This window comes from Lepisma saccharinum, chromosome 18 (assembly GCF_977018435.1).
Source record: "Lepisma saccharinum chromosome 18, izLepSacc3.1, whole genome shotgun sequence".
NCBI lineage: Eukaryota > Metazoa > Arthropoda > Insecta > Zygentoma > Lepismatidae > Lepisma > Lepisma saccharinum.
In genome coordinates this window covers 29,218,715-29,232,339 of record NC_139246.1, presented here as the reverse complement: position 1 = coordinate 29,232,339, position 13,625 = coordinate 29,218,715, and the positions used below count along the sequence as shown (strand labels likewise).

The following is a 13,625-nucleotide window of genomic DNA, read 5'->3' as shown; positions in this document are numbered from 1 at the left end:
GATTTACACCTCCATGGTCGATTTTCAGATTTATAAAACTCCAGATCGGTTTCATTAATGTTCACACATTTAATATGCCATAGCTTGGAACAGTCAGTACATGCTATTTTGGCGTTAACATCATTCCGAGGAACTGGTTTATTACACTCACCACAATTGCTCATTCTTTACGTATTATTAGAACAAACACACAGCACAGTAAATGTCTATATGGACAGTAACTGAGCACCCACTAAAGCACAAGGAGGTGATAGTCTGTGAACTCCGATGCAAATGAATTGGCAACACTGATAACAAGTGAATGTTTGTTTATCAAGACAGTTCAACGAAAAAATCAAATTTTACGTTCATAGCTCATTGAATATGCACTTATATTGACTTTTAAGTAAATGTCAATAAACTTAGTATACTTACATAACAAGTCTCAGCAATATATAGTCTTCAGTTGCCTGTTGTAGTATTAAAATAGAATTTCATCGGAGCACACACCTTATTCACTTATCACATACTCGCCATCTTGCTTTACCTATTCAATTCTCCTCAGTTCTTCCCAGTTATCTAACAAAAGCTTTTCACACCGTTGATGAAAGCACCACAGCATGATGATTTGCAACACGGAACTCACATAAGTTTTAATGTGTATGGAGTAAGAAACGCATTTCAATTTTCTGCAAATAAAATTTACTTTAACACTTAGTTTACTTGAAACAAACACAATCAGTAACGACAAGGTTTGTAAGCAGTGTTGTATAGTTTCACAATTATATTCATCCAGATAAAAAGTGGGATAAGTCACATTCTGTTGATTGATTATAGAATGTCAGGGCGTGCAGTTAATTTCCATTTATTGATTTACATAACAAATTGAATACAGTGATATATGTAAGAACAATATACTTCAACAATACATATATTATTACATACACTGTTATATGTTGTACATTACAATTACATATTAATACCATGTAATCCACATGTTTTTTGTAGTAAAAACCATATTACTAATTTCAGTTTTCAAGACTAGCAATTGTGTCATATTCACTTGACCTGCACCAGAAACATGTAGTACGTTGCGACTGAACCCAGCAACTGAAATAAATGTAAAGAAATATTTAATAGAAAAACTAAAAAAAGTTTAAAACAAAGTAATGTGTTTCCCTGCATATTGCGACGTTGGTGAAAACTTAATATACTTTTTTCTGCCGTGCTTCGGACACTTGAGTTTGTCAGCTGCTGTTTTATTTTGCTAAACTACACATTTCCTCAACACATTAATCTTCCGGCACGATACACAAAACATTCTCCAGGAGAATTTATGAGCTATAAATTTGGTTCAGTGTCTTTAGTACGTAAATTACATAGTCTCTTAAATATTTGCTGTTGTTTCTGTCAGAAACCATCTATCACGCAAATTCCCCAAATTAAAGTAAATAATTTTAGCAATCTAATTCAGTTAAGATTGAAATTAGCTCTATCAAACAGAAACCATAGTTTATCACCTTTTCTGCTCTTTTATTTTTGATTTAGTAGATTTTTGTGTACACTTTACCTTTTTCGAGATATTAACTTCTAACTTTTCGAGGTAAATTTTTGGTGCCACTTTTTGAAGATCGCGCAAATCTACAGGTATACAGGGGTAAGCTCTTCAAAATCGAACTCGCCATATTTTGTTTACTATATATGCAGTTGGTTTCCTATATGCTTCAATTAGTTACACAGGCGATATTATTTTTAGTAGACTGGTGTACGTACAGAATGTATCACTGAGGACTAAAAGTTTACAGATGTTTAAAGATGTTATTTCTTGTCCTCTACGATCATACCAAATTTCATAAAAATCTGAGATGGTTGAGTTGAAAAGTACATTTTTTGAGATGTTTTGGTATGGAATGGCCCTGTAAGATATTCTAACATGCAGTGTTGGAATTCAGCAACGATGATGATTGACGGATTAACTGTCAAATATATGTTAATACAGACTCACCGCAGAGAAGAAGTCATAAGATAGTGTGAAAAACATCCCTCCAGAGAAGGTCAAAGGCTTCTTGCATTGTTCAGTGACAATCTTGAGAAAGACTTGGATGTCTTCCGATGTATCATACCACGGGGTATCATACACAGTCCTTAGCAATGAAGAACTCTGGAAACACAAAGCAATTTTTCATTTTGTCATAATGATACACGAAATTCAATTGCTAATTTAAAGCTAATCTATTTGTACATTTTTCTCTGTAAGCAAAGGGGACACTGGCTGTAAATAAAACAAATAGTCACTAATACAAAATATTATTAGAAACACTTTTGAGAAACAAATTTCTGAGTTCCTAGTAAAATATTCACTATATTGATAATTTAGGCAGTAATGTATTTAACTGAAGAACACAATAATGTTACTATTATTATTAATTGTTGTACTAATACCTCTTGCACATCATCATTATTTGCATCTTCTAATAAGATACATCACATTTATTTTTATTTTATTATACCGCAAATGATGAATACTACCTAGTATTACAAACGAGAAAAAAATTATCACAAATAATTAATGCCTCCGCAAGCTAGAAAGGCTGATATATTTTCTGTCCTCTTATCAGAGAACAATCGTGCTGTTGCTAAATGTAAAATAACAACAAATGCCAGATCGGTAAGTCCACAACAAGTAAACAAATGTTCTTAGCTCTGGACACAAGCGAATAACTTGATTCTAGTGTTTATGTTCTTCCTTCCTTTTCCACCAAAGGCATAGAGATGATTTGGCAACATTGTAACTGATCGGTGACTGCTATTGACTGCTTTCTGCACGCTCTCTAATAACCGCCTTCCTAGTTGACGTTGACAGTAGTGTGTGTGTATATCATTACAGAATGCCTGATTGTTCGTTATTAAATAACTGTACTTAAATATTTAGGTTACGTACCTCGTCAATAACTTTTTGACCAAAATAAGAGAAGAGGAAAACTCCAAAGAAGATGAGAATTATATACCCATGGACATTTGCAATGAAAGTCATCTCTTCTTTCTAAAATAAATTGAAATATTCATTAGGTTAAAAGGTAATAGCTACAAGTAAACTATTTCTAACAACTAATTTATGTTTTATAAAGGTGCTACCTTGTACTTAAATGTTGTTAGTTTTACACATAAATGAGCATTTGCTGTAGTATAAAAGTACGTCGTAATGATTTGCTGGTATTTGCATAAGAGTTTTAATATCATTTGCCCCGCTCCCATCTCCCTCAAATAATTGTATCTGTGGGGATGAAGCATGAATTGATGAAATATACACCGGTATGATCACATTCGGCAGAACTTTTGCACTGTACGAGGGTCACTATTTATATTTTGAGCCTAACAATGAAAAAACAGGTATTTGGCATTGAAAACTGCTTTATTGTTTTTCGAAGTATTCTCATTTATGGTCAATACACTTTTGCATTCGTTCGAACCATTTGTTAAAGCAGTTTTTCCAATCTTCTTGAGACACCTCCATAATATGGTTTTTGAACGCATCAACGGCGTCTTCCGCCGACGAAAATCGTTGTCCACGCAATTTATTCTTGACATTCGGGAACAAGAAGAAGTCATTGGGTGCCAAATCAGGACTGTACGGCGGATGACCCATCAATTCGATTTTTTGACTATTCATAAAGTCGGTTGTTAGACGAGATGTGTGACAGCTGGCATTGTCTTGATGAAGAATGATCCTACGGCGTTTGTTTGTTTTCCGTATTTGACCGAAGACCTCTGGCAAACAAATTGTTGTGTACCATTCAGAGTTGACCGTTCTACGTTCCTCTAAAGGCACAGTTGCCACATGACCAGTTTTCCCGAAAAAACAGGCGACCATTTGTTTCGATGTGCTTCGAGCGCGAACAACTTTTGTTGGCTTGGGTTCATCTTGAAACACCCATACAGTAGACTGCTGTTTACGTTCCGGCTCATATGGATATATCCATGATTCGTCACCTGTCACAATCTTATATACGTCTTTTGAAGCACCACGATTGTATTTATTGAGCATTTGTTTGCACTAATTGACGCGAGCGTCTTTTTGAGTTTTTGTCAAATTGTGTGGGATCCAACGAGAACATACCTTTCTCACAGCTAAATGATCATGTAATATTTTTTATATGCTGGTGGAACTAATGCCTATGGTTGCCTCAATCTCACAGTATGTCACATGACGATCTTGCAGTATTAGGTTTTGCACAGCATCAATGTTTTCTTGAACAACAACTGATTTTGGACGACCTTCGCGAATCTCGTCGGTGAGCGAATGGTGGCCACGATTAAATTCGTTATACCAGCGTTTCACAGTGGCAAAGGATGGGGCTTCATCGCCAAATGTGGAAGTAAGTTGATCGATGCACTCTTGTCTTGATAATCCACGTCGAAAATCGTAAAAAATCATCGCACGAAAATGTTCACGAGTTAATTCCATTTTATTGTTGTCGCGCAATCTCCAAGGCAACATAAACAACACAAATCAAGCTATTGACAAAACATTTGAAGTACGTTATGGTCAATAATACCAGACGATTCCGTGCAAACGTCAAATCGCGCCTAACTTTAATCAGTGTTGCCAAGGCTCAAAATATAAATAGTGGCCCTCGTAGTACACGACTGAAAATTGCAGAACAAACAACACCATGTAAATAAATGCTTGCTGTCACACCGGTGGTGTTTCACGACCGCTGAATGAAACGAAATCATGTTTGTCGCTCTTTCTTCAACGAATACACCTCAAGTGTAGGGCGCTTTTACTTCATGCGTTCTTTGGTTAAAAATAGTGAACCATAAAACGTTTTGACTTGGGAGACTCTAATGAAGAAATAGTACAAGTGAGAACAAGGATACTGTCACTTAATATTGCAGGGTTTATACAAGGCCCTAAATATATTTTCTTCGTGAACAAATAAAAATACGCACAAATAACAACAGCGGTCTGCATGGGTTTAGATGACTCGCAAATGACTGTCGTCTCCGAATAATTTCAGCATGCTGATTCCAAAAATGAAATCCATTTTTATCCATGACGTGTAGATTTTTTTCCTTCCATAAAATAGCAATACAGGGTGTCCGGCTTAGACCTTTAACATTACAAAACAGTATAACTTTAGTTACATTCAATTTCGAATGAAACTTATTGTTTCTTTGGGACTGGCAACTGTGGCCATTTGCGAGAATCACCAGTATTTCGAGTTGACGTGACGCGCATGCTCGTGTAACTCATAAATTCCAAGATGGCGGAGTTGACGGTTCAGCAGAAAGTGTTCTGCGTTCTTTCACTGGCAGAAAACAAATCTGTGAAGCTTGTTGAACGTGCTTTTCGGCGTGAATTCAATCTTCAACGTCACGACAATGTTTCTTCCTATTTGAGTATTGCTGAGTGGGATAAACAACTAAGAGAAACTGGATGTGTTGTGTCAGTGGCCGTGAAGTACGAGAAGAGGAAAATGCAAGAGAAAAAATTGAAGTGATTCGCACTGCATTCACAAGAAGTCCAAGAAAATTAATAACACGTGCAAGTTTAGAGCTCAACATTCCATGACATTGTGCACAAAAGGTTACGTCTACGGGCGTACAAGATCCAGTTACATCCAGGAATTGATCCTAATGATAAGCCTAAAAGACAGACGTTTTCGGGCAAAATTTTAACCGAAATTGAGAACAAGAATCCTTTTCTGGACAAGGTGTGCTTTTCTAATGAAGCTGCATTCCATACGTGTAGCAAAGTTAACACACAAAATTGCCGTATTTGGAGAAGTGACAATCCTCATGAGTTTCGTGAAATTATGAGAGACTCGCCAAAAGTTAATGTGTGGTGTGGTTTAATGAAAGAGAAGATAATAGGCCCGTTCTTCTTTGCTGAATTAACAGTGAGAGGAACGAATTATTTAGACATGCTTCAGCATTACGCTGTGCCTTAAATGCCTCCACAAACCATTTTCCAACAAGACGGAGCCCCGGCACATTTTGATATCATTGTACGAGAATTTCTCGATGAGCATTTTCCTAGAAGATTTATAGGAAGAGGATCTAAACCACTTACTTGGCCTCCGCGCTTGCCGGATCTTTCCCCCCAAAACTTTTTCTTTTGGGTGTTCATCAAGGACAAAGTCTACAGTATGGCCGTCGAGAACTTGGAAGATCTGCGTAACAGAATTCGTCAGGCAATTAACAATGTGACCGCTCAAACGCTAGTGAATACCTGAACGGAATTGGAATATCGGTTCGACATCTGCCGTCAGAGGGGGGGGGGCTCATATGGAGGTTGTGTGAAGTGCTGGTGCTGGGACAAAAAAAATGCATGAGTTTTTCTACCAAAATGTAAATTTTGGTAATAAAATTGGGTTTCTCAGCAAAATTATAGGTCTAAGCCGGACACCCTGTATATGAACAGCCTTAATTCCACATTTCCATCATTTCCTAAATAGATGGCTCTGTTTAGATTATGGTAAAATATTGGATTTCTTCAATACAAATCCTCCAATTTTGAACTACAAAGGCACATAGAGTAGTAAATATTAATCCACCTTCTACGTATCTTTACAAGACACATTGACAAGAAAATTGCAAACTTTGCTTACGTAAATTCCATTTTCGAAATCCCTCATAAAAGTTTCCTTCACAAAATGTCAAAAACTCTATGTTAAAATGTAGTTTGTTGATTGAACTTAATGACGTGGGAAAAATCCTGATCTAGGGAAAAATCCTGACATGATGGGAAGAGATTTATGTCATATCCGTTATCAGCATTCAAAATACTTTCAGAATCACCTATTGGTGTGTAAACAACCGAAATGTCCTTTGTTAAAATTTATTTTATTGTGTTCTGTAATAGGCGTAATAGAATGGCGAATATGAGAATTTTGATTGGTCTCCCAAGGAGCTGCACTAAACACTCATCCACGCTTTCATGTAAGCGAGTGATTGAGTGCTGCTCTTGGATTCTATAACATCCTCCAAACAATGAAACTTCTACTAAATCCACATGCCCGGAACATATTTGATAACGAGAACGTGTGGAAATTCCACGGCTTACCTGACTTGCCTCAAAGGCAAGCAACGTAACGGCGATCATTTCCAGCAGCATATGCAGCATCATTGGAAGTCCAAAAACGTTGTCCACGGCTCCTATAAACCTACAATATATTGCATAAATCACATTAATATTTTATTTTTGTTTTTTAAAGAAAATTCACAGAGTGTGGTCCAACACCAGATGGCAGATGGTCAACGCTTAACTTCTTCGGCGTTACAATAGCATAGGTAAATATGCAGTTGTCAGTGACACCAATTGACCATCACTGGGGTTAAACGTTGACTAACATAGAGCGTAACATACCCCTTCGGTACGAGTAGAATCTCGTCCAGACTTGTCAGAACCGGCTTCTAGATTTTGTCGAGAAAGAGGTTTTTGCACAGGAAGTTGCCGTGGCTCACCTGGTGAAAGGTGACTAAAGGTCGGACCAACATGAACAAAACCAGGGAAACTAGGAAGCGAGGGGTCTTTTGATTGTCATCGCTGAGAGGGGTAACACTTATAGGAGAGAGTCTATTCGTACCGATGGGGTATGTTACGATAGTGCGGATGTCCTCGACGCAAACATTGTGTGTGTCACTTTAACGCTAAATGTTTTACAGTGCGGAAACAATACATATTGTTTACTAATTTCAAACATTTTTAATAAGAGAAAAACCTTACAGAAACAAGGTGGTACTTCGTGGGTAGCAACAGTAAAGCAAAATGACATTTCTCGAGAACTGACCAGGATCTCCCCGATGGCACAGTGTAGCGTCGTCGCCTTGTAATCAAGGGAACCAGTTTCGATACCCGGTGGTAGGTCCTTTCCCGATTAGTCTGTGCATAAAGTGGACTTAAAACACCAATTCAATCAATCAATCGAGAACTGACCAAGGGTTAATTGTGATGTACTGAATATTTGTTATTGAAAGGTGTTTTGGGTACACATCTTACGTCGGGATTTACTTACACCTCTTCCCCAGTTATTTAACATTTGAAGAATTTAAAGCATTTTCCTCATACGAGTATATTGATAATGATTTAGAAATGGCGATGTTCCTGGTCGACGTACCTGCGGCACTAGTATCCTATCGCGTGCAAATTAACGAAATGTGTGAATTTGAGCATGTGTCCTTCTTTTCAGTTGTATATTATTCCTCTTGTCACTAACCACTCACAGTCCATTTTTCAGTCATCGTGATGACATTGGAAGCATATCATTGCTCGGTGGTCTGGGCACATTGGGTTGAGGCAACTGGCACACTGCAAGGCAGTTTTCTTATTCCTTGCTCTCGAACAGAACGAGCAGCTCCTTTTGCTTCCTCCAGGTTGAGGTGGCTGCTGCGCTGGTTGCCGAGGAGCTGCTGCGTCTCCAACAATCTTAGCTATATTCATCTTGAGCTCTATCTTTTTTTAATGCCTTTTCAAGATATGTGGCTTCACTAATCCCATACTCAACTCTTGCGGAAACGGCGTCTAGTGTTGCTTGGGTTGTTGGTCCACTCCTGGTTTGGAATTCCTAACAAACCAGAACATTTACTCCCATTTGGTCAAGCATTCCAAAGAAGAATCGAAGTGGCCATCTTCTGTTTTTTCTTGCCGTGTTGTAAGTATGGTAAAGTTGATAATAGCACAAACCCCTCTCTTAGTTTTATTGTAAAAGGTTATTATTGAGGCTTGCCAGATTCTTCAAAAATAGAGAGGAGAACTACTTTTATATATTTTTTTGGAACCTAGGAGACAGTCAGCTCTTTGTCAAAGGCGTAGGACGAAGTGACAATCTGACGTCCTTTTGCGTTGATAAACGAAGGCGACAGTTCTCGTTTTATTTATTTATTTATTTATTTTTTTTTTTTTTTTTTTTTTTTTTTTTCCCCCAACCATGATGAGCTTGCCTTCAGCGAGCATTTCTTTAGCAAGTAATATTTCTATATGTACCATGATTTGGCTCTCTAATCTTTCGCACATAATACGCTAGTAGTAGAGGAATGAGATAACGTCTGTCGCTATTTAATATTCGCAATTCATTTGTATGTATTTATAACTAATTTGCACGGGTTTTAATTAATTTGCACGTACTTAGAATTCAATTACAAGTACTTAGAATACTTTATATTTATGTATTTGCATGTTTATAACTTTTTATGAATATATAATTATTTATTTTATGAAAAATATGTATATAAAAGGTAATTAGAGGTACTAAACGTTATGCATATGTTCTTATATTCATTACTACAAAGTATGTAATGTATAAAATGTTAATATTAATGTTTATAATATTGAAAATAAGTTTTCTATGGTTTATGAACCGCTATGAAAGGTGGTAATGGCTGTAGGTACAGGTTCAATTACGATTGGGGACGGTCCCGGTACTCGAACCAGCGATATGTAATATTATTAATTAGTACTATGTTTTAATGTTATATGTTATAAAAGACGATGGTACGAGATGCCAGACAGAATACTGTCTCAGAATCTCGACTCGGCGGTGAAGGTAGACGATAAAGGAATTTGGGGAGTGTGCGTTCAAGGTCAAATGACGTCAGAACGTCAGAACAAAGGAAGAACCTGATTGACCAATCAGAGAACGCGTCGGTAGGTTTTCAGAACCGGTTTTTCCAAGGTTAACCAGTACGCAAGAACAGGGGAAAGGTATGCAATACTGTAGGGCAGGGGGAGGGATTCAACTAGACAACAAAGAATGTCTAGAATGCGCAGCAAGCTATGCGTCGCTTGTAGAACCGGTTTCCGCCGCCAATTAATATTCCGCTCAGGTTTGCCTCCAAGGCACAGGACGCTTTAGCGCAGGGTTTTTTTTTATCTGTACTATGAAGAAGGGAGAGCTATTAGGGACGGGGCCTACAGTTTTCACCATTTGCTTTTATCACGGGGTAACGAACCTAGGACCCTTTGATTATTGATTTAGGTAGTAAATGTATGTTACTGTGTGCTATTTAACTTAATTTTGAGTTTATTTTTTACCAAACTTTGACTTTATGTCAAACATTTTCACAGCTTATCCTTATTTTTACAAAAATAACACTATTTGTACTATTCAGGCAACATTTTTTATTAAATTTTGGACTCGCAAAGATATTTTTACAACTTTTTAACTTATTATTTTACAACTTTAAGTTAATTTTTACCAAAATAACACTATTTGTACTATTCAAGCAACATTTTTTATTAAATTTTGGACTCACAAAGACATTTTTTCAACGTTTAACTTATTATTTTACAACTTTAAGTTAATTTTTTACCAAAATAACACTATTTATACTATTCAGGCAACATTTTTTATTAAATCTTGGACTCGCAAAGACATTTTTTACCAAACTTTGACTTTATGTCAAACATTTTCCCAGCTTATCCTTATTATTACCAAAATAATACAATTCAATCTGTTCAGGAAAGACTTTTAGTTATATTTTCGACACACAAAGTGTGTGATCTCAACTTCTATCTGTTTATTTCACAAGTTTAGGCTTATTATTACCAAAATAATACAATTCAATCTGTTCAGGAAAGACTTTTAGTTGCATTTTCGACACACAAAGTGTGTGATCTCAACTTCTATCTGTTTATTTCACAAGTTTAGGCTTATTATTACCAAAATAATACAATTCAATCTGTTCAGGAAAGACTTTTAGTTGCATTTTCGACACACAAAGTGTGTGATCTCAACTTCTATCTGTTTATTTCACAAGTTTAGGCTTATTATTACCAAAATAATACAATTCAATCTGTTCAGGAAAGACTTTTAGTTGCATTTTCTACACACAAAGTGTGTGATCTCAACTTCTATCTGTTTATTTCACAAGTTTAGGCTTATTATTACCAAAATAATACAATTCAATCTGTTCAGGAAAGACTTTTAGTTGCATTTTCTACACACAAAGTGTGTGTTCTCAACTTCTATCTGCTTATTTCACAAGTTTAGGCTTATTATTACTCAAATAACACAATTTAAGCTATTCAGACAGAAGTGTTTATTTCATTGTGCATTTACAAAGAGAGATTTTCAACATTTAACTTATTATTTACAAGTTCAGGCTTATTTTTTACTCTAATAACACAATTTAATTTATTCCGGCAACATTGTTTATTAAATTTTGGACTAGCAGACACTTCTTTTATTTGTAACTTATTATTTTACAACTTTGTTAATTTTTTACCAAAATAACACTATTTATACTATTCAGGAAAGAGTTTTAGGTATATTTTCGACACACAAAAACATTTTTCAACTTTTATCTGTTTATTTCACAAGTTTATTCTAATATTTACTCAAATAACACGATTTGAACGTGTTTTTTATTACATTTTGGACACACACACACACACACTTACACAGACACACACACAGACACACACACACACACTTACACAGACACACACACAGACACACACACACACACACTTACACACACACACACACACACATCCACACACACACACACGCACACACACAGAGAGAGAGAGAGAGAGAGAGAGAGAAATTTTTTCCAAGTTTACAGGATTATTCTCTAGTTTACTCAAATAACACAATTCAAATGTGTTTTGAATTAAATTTTGTACACACGAAGTATGTTTCGTCAAGTTTTACCCTTTTATTTTTCAATTTTATGCTTATTTTACCAAAGTAAGACCTCTTAGTCTATTCAAGAAAGAGTTTTCAATTATATTTTGGATGCACAAAGAGATGTTTTCAACTTTTTTACTGGTTTTTTTGCAGGGTATGTATTAATTTTTATTTATTTTGTTTTGTATTATATATACATTTACAAATTTTTAACTTAGAGTTTAGTATTTATTTAAATATTTTCAAAATCACTAAAAAAAAGTACTTTTAGCTAAAATGTAAGCCACAGAATATATTATTATTATTATTATTATTATTATTATTATTATTATTATTATTAGGGTTTACTGATTTCCACTATGCTATTTTTGGTTCTGTATTTCTATATGTATTTATTTAGGGCAGGTTACGCCTGCTACGTAGGAAAGTTTGTTTATTTTAGAGTTTGCTGAGTATTTTGTTACTTTTATACTAGGTAAAGTTTCCTAAATATATCAGGTAGGGCTCCATCCATATACTTTTGTTTTTGCTATTTTGGAGATGATGCGATCAGCATCACTCTCCATCTGCTTTTTATTTTATGTACCCAATATTATTTTGAGGCTTAGTGAATTCTAGAGCCTATTTATGCAGGAGAGAGGGCTTGAAAATTTTGATCTCAGATAACCCACAACTATTTGTCATAGTATTTTAAAGGATATTTTATATTTATTATGTGCCACTAGAATATCAAACCTTGCTTAATTTTTATGTCTGTAACGCTGTTATTGTATTTCTAGCTAAGCCTTACTGGATAAAGTACACGAAATGTTTATCATTTCGACTATTTACCTTTATACGAGGCCAAATGTTTAGTGTAACGAAAATTATTGTGTGTCTATAAAGACTGAAATTCTTTTACCGAGGGGTCCACAACTGGACGCTTACCAACATTGTTTTTTTTTCTTTTTTAAATATAACCATTTATCAATATATTGACAATTCACAGGACAAGACGAAGTTCACCTACGACTGACTATATGAACCATAGATCCACTTTCCAAACTTTTTTACTATTCTAGAAGAATTATTTAGCCTTATAGCCTTTTTCAAGGTATTTTGAAGTATAACTGGTTTTTTGGGTGCATCAACACTTGGGTTATTTCTATTTGGTTTATTACACTAGGCTACAATCACTATCTGAACACTGAAATCCTCAGATTGAAACTTAAAGCTTAGGCTGTAACTAGGGACTTAGTATGTATATCGACAATTTATAGGACAACACGAACCTTACAAAGGATTATAGGTGACGTAGGACCAGACGCCAGAGCTTTGTTAATCTGCAAGAAGCAGTTGCAACTAATGCTATGAGGATATAATGTTAATTTTTCATTGTTTCACAAGAATGCTACCTTTTATACACAACCAATATTTGTTTTTTCAAGTAACTACATGTACCAGAAGCATTTACAGGCCAACTCTAACTAGACTTCGATTTATTCTATATCAGGTGCTAAATGTATCAAGAACACTGATTGTATATATTTCTGAGGAAGTACACAAAAGCAGATTACCTGATTAAAGTATCTGAAAAACAGATTTTTCTATGCAAGTATATTTTTATTGACTGGATTATTTAACAGATCAAACAGGAAGACTGCAAAATTCATTAAATGTAGTTCTATAGTATAGGTGGTTTCAGAGATATAAAAAGAACAAATATAAGATTTCGCTTTTTTTGCTTCTGAGGCTAATCGCGACGCTAAGGGTAAATGGCGAGGAAATGTAACGGAGAAGAAACAGTCCCAAAAGTTATGGGCTGCATGTAAGTTAATACCACAGAGATATTACAGTAGGTGTAGGTTCTACCACCAGAACTTTTCTATCATAATAATACTGGTTATGCTGTACTGTTAGCTAAAGATGCTGATATTTGAGGAACTTAAAAGCTTACTCACGACTTACTGTTGCAAAAGATCCGATGACAAAATTTAAAAATTGTTATCGCCCAGACAGGGACTCGAACCC

At 35.5% G+C, this 13,625-nt stretch overlaps 1 protein-coding gene across 1 annotated transcript in view; it reads right to left on the bottom strand.

The window, feature by feature from the left end:
• Positions 1-1,038: 1,038 nt before the first annotated feature.
• Positions 1,039-13,625, bottom strand: part of LOC146002181 (odorant receptor coreceptor-like) — a 31,339-nt gene continuing 18,752 nt past the window's right edge. Inside the window, exons 3-6 of the mRNA XM_083139897.1 lie at positions 7,049-7,148; positions 2,921-3,022; positions 1,985-2,140; positions 1,039-1,089 (exon numbers count right to left, since the gene is read on the bottom strand). Coding sequence (XP_082996023.1) covers positions 1,039-1,089; positions 1,985-2,140; positions 2,921-3,022; positions 7,049-7,148 — 409 coding nt within the window. The remainder of the gene's footprint in view (positions 1,090-1,984; positions 2,141-2,920; positions 3,023-7,048; positions 7,149-13,625) is intronic.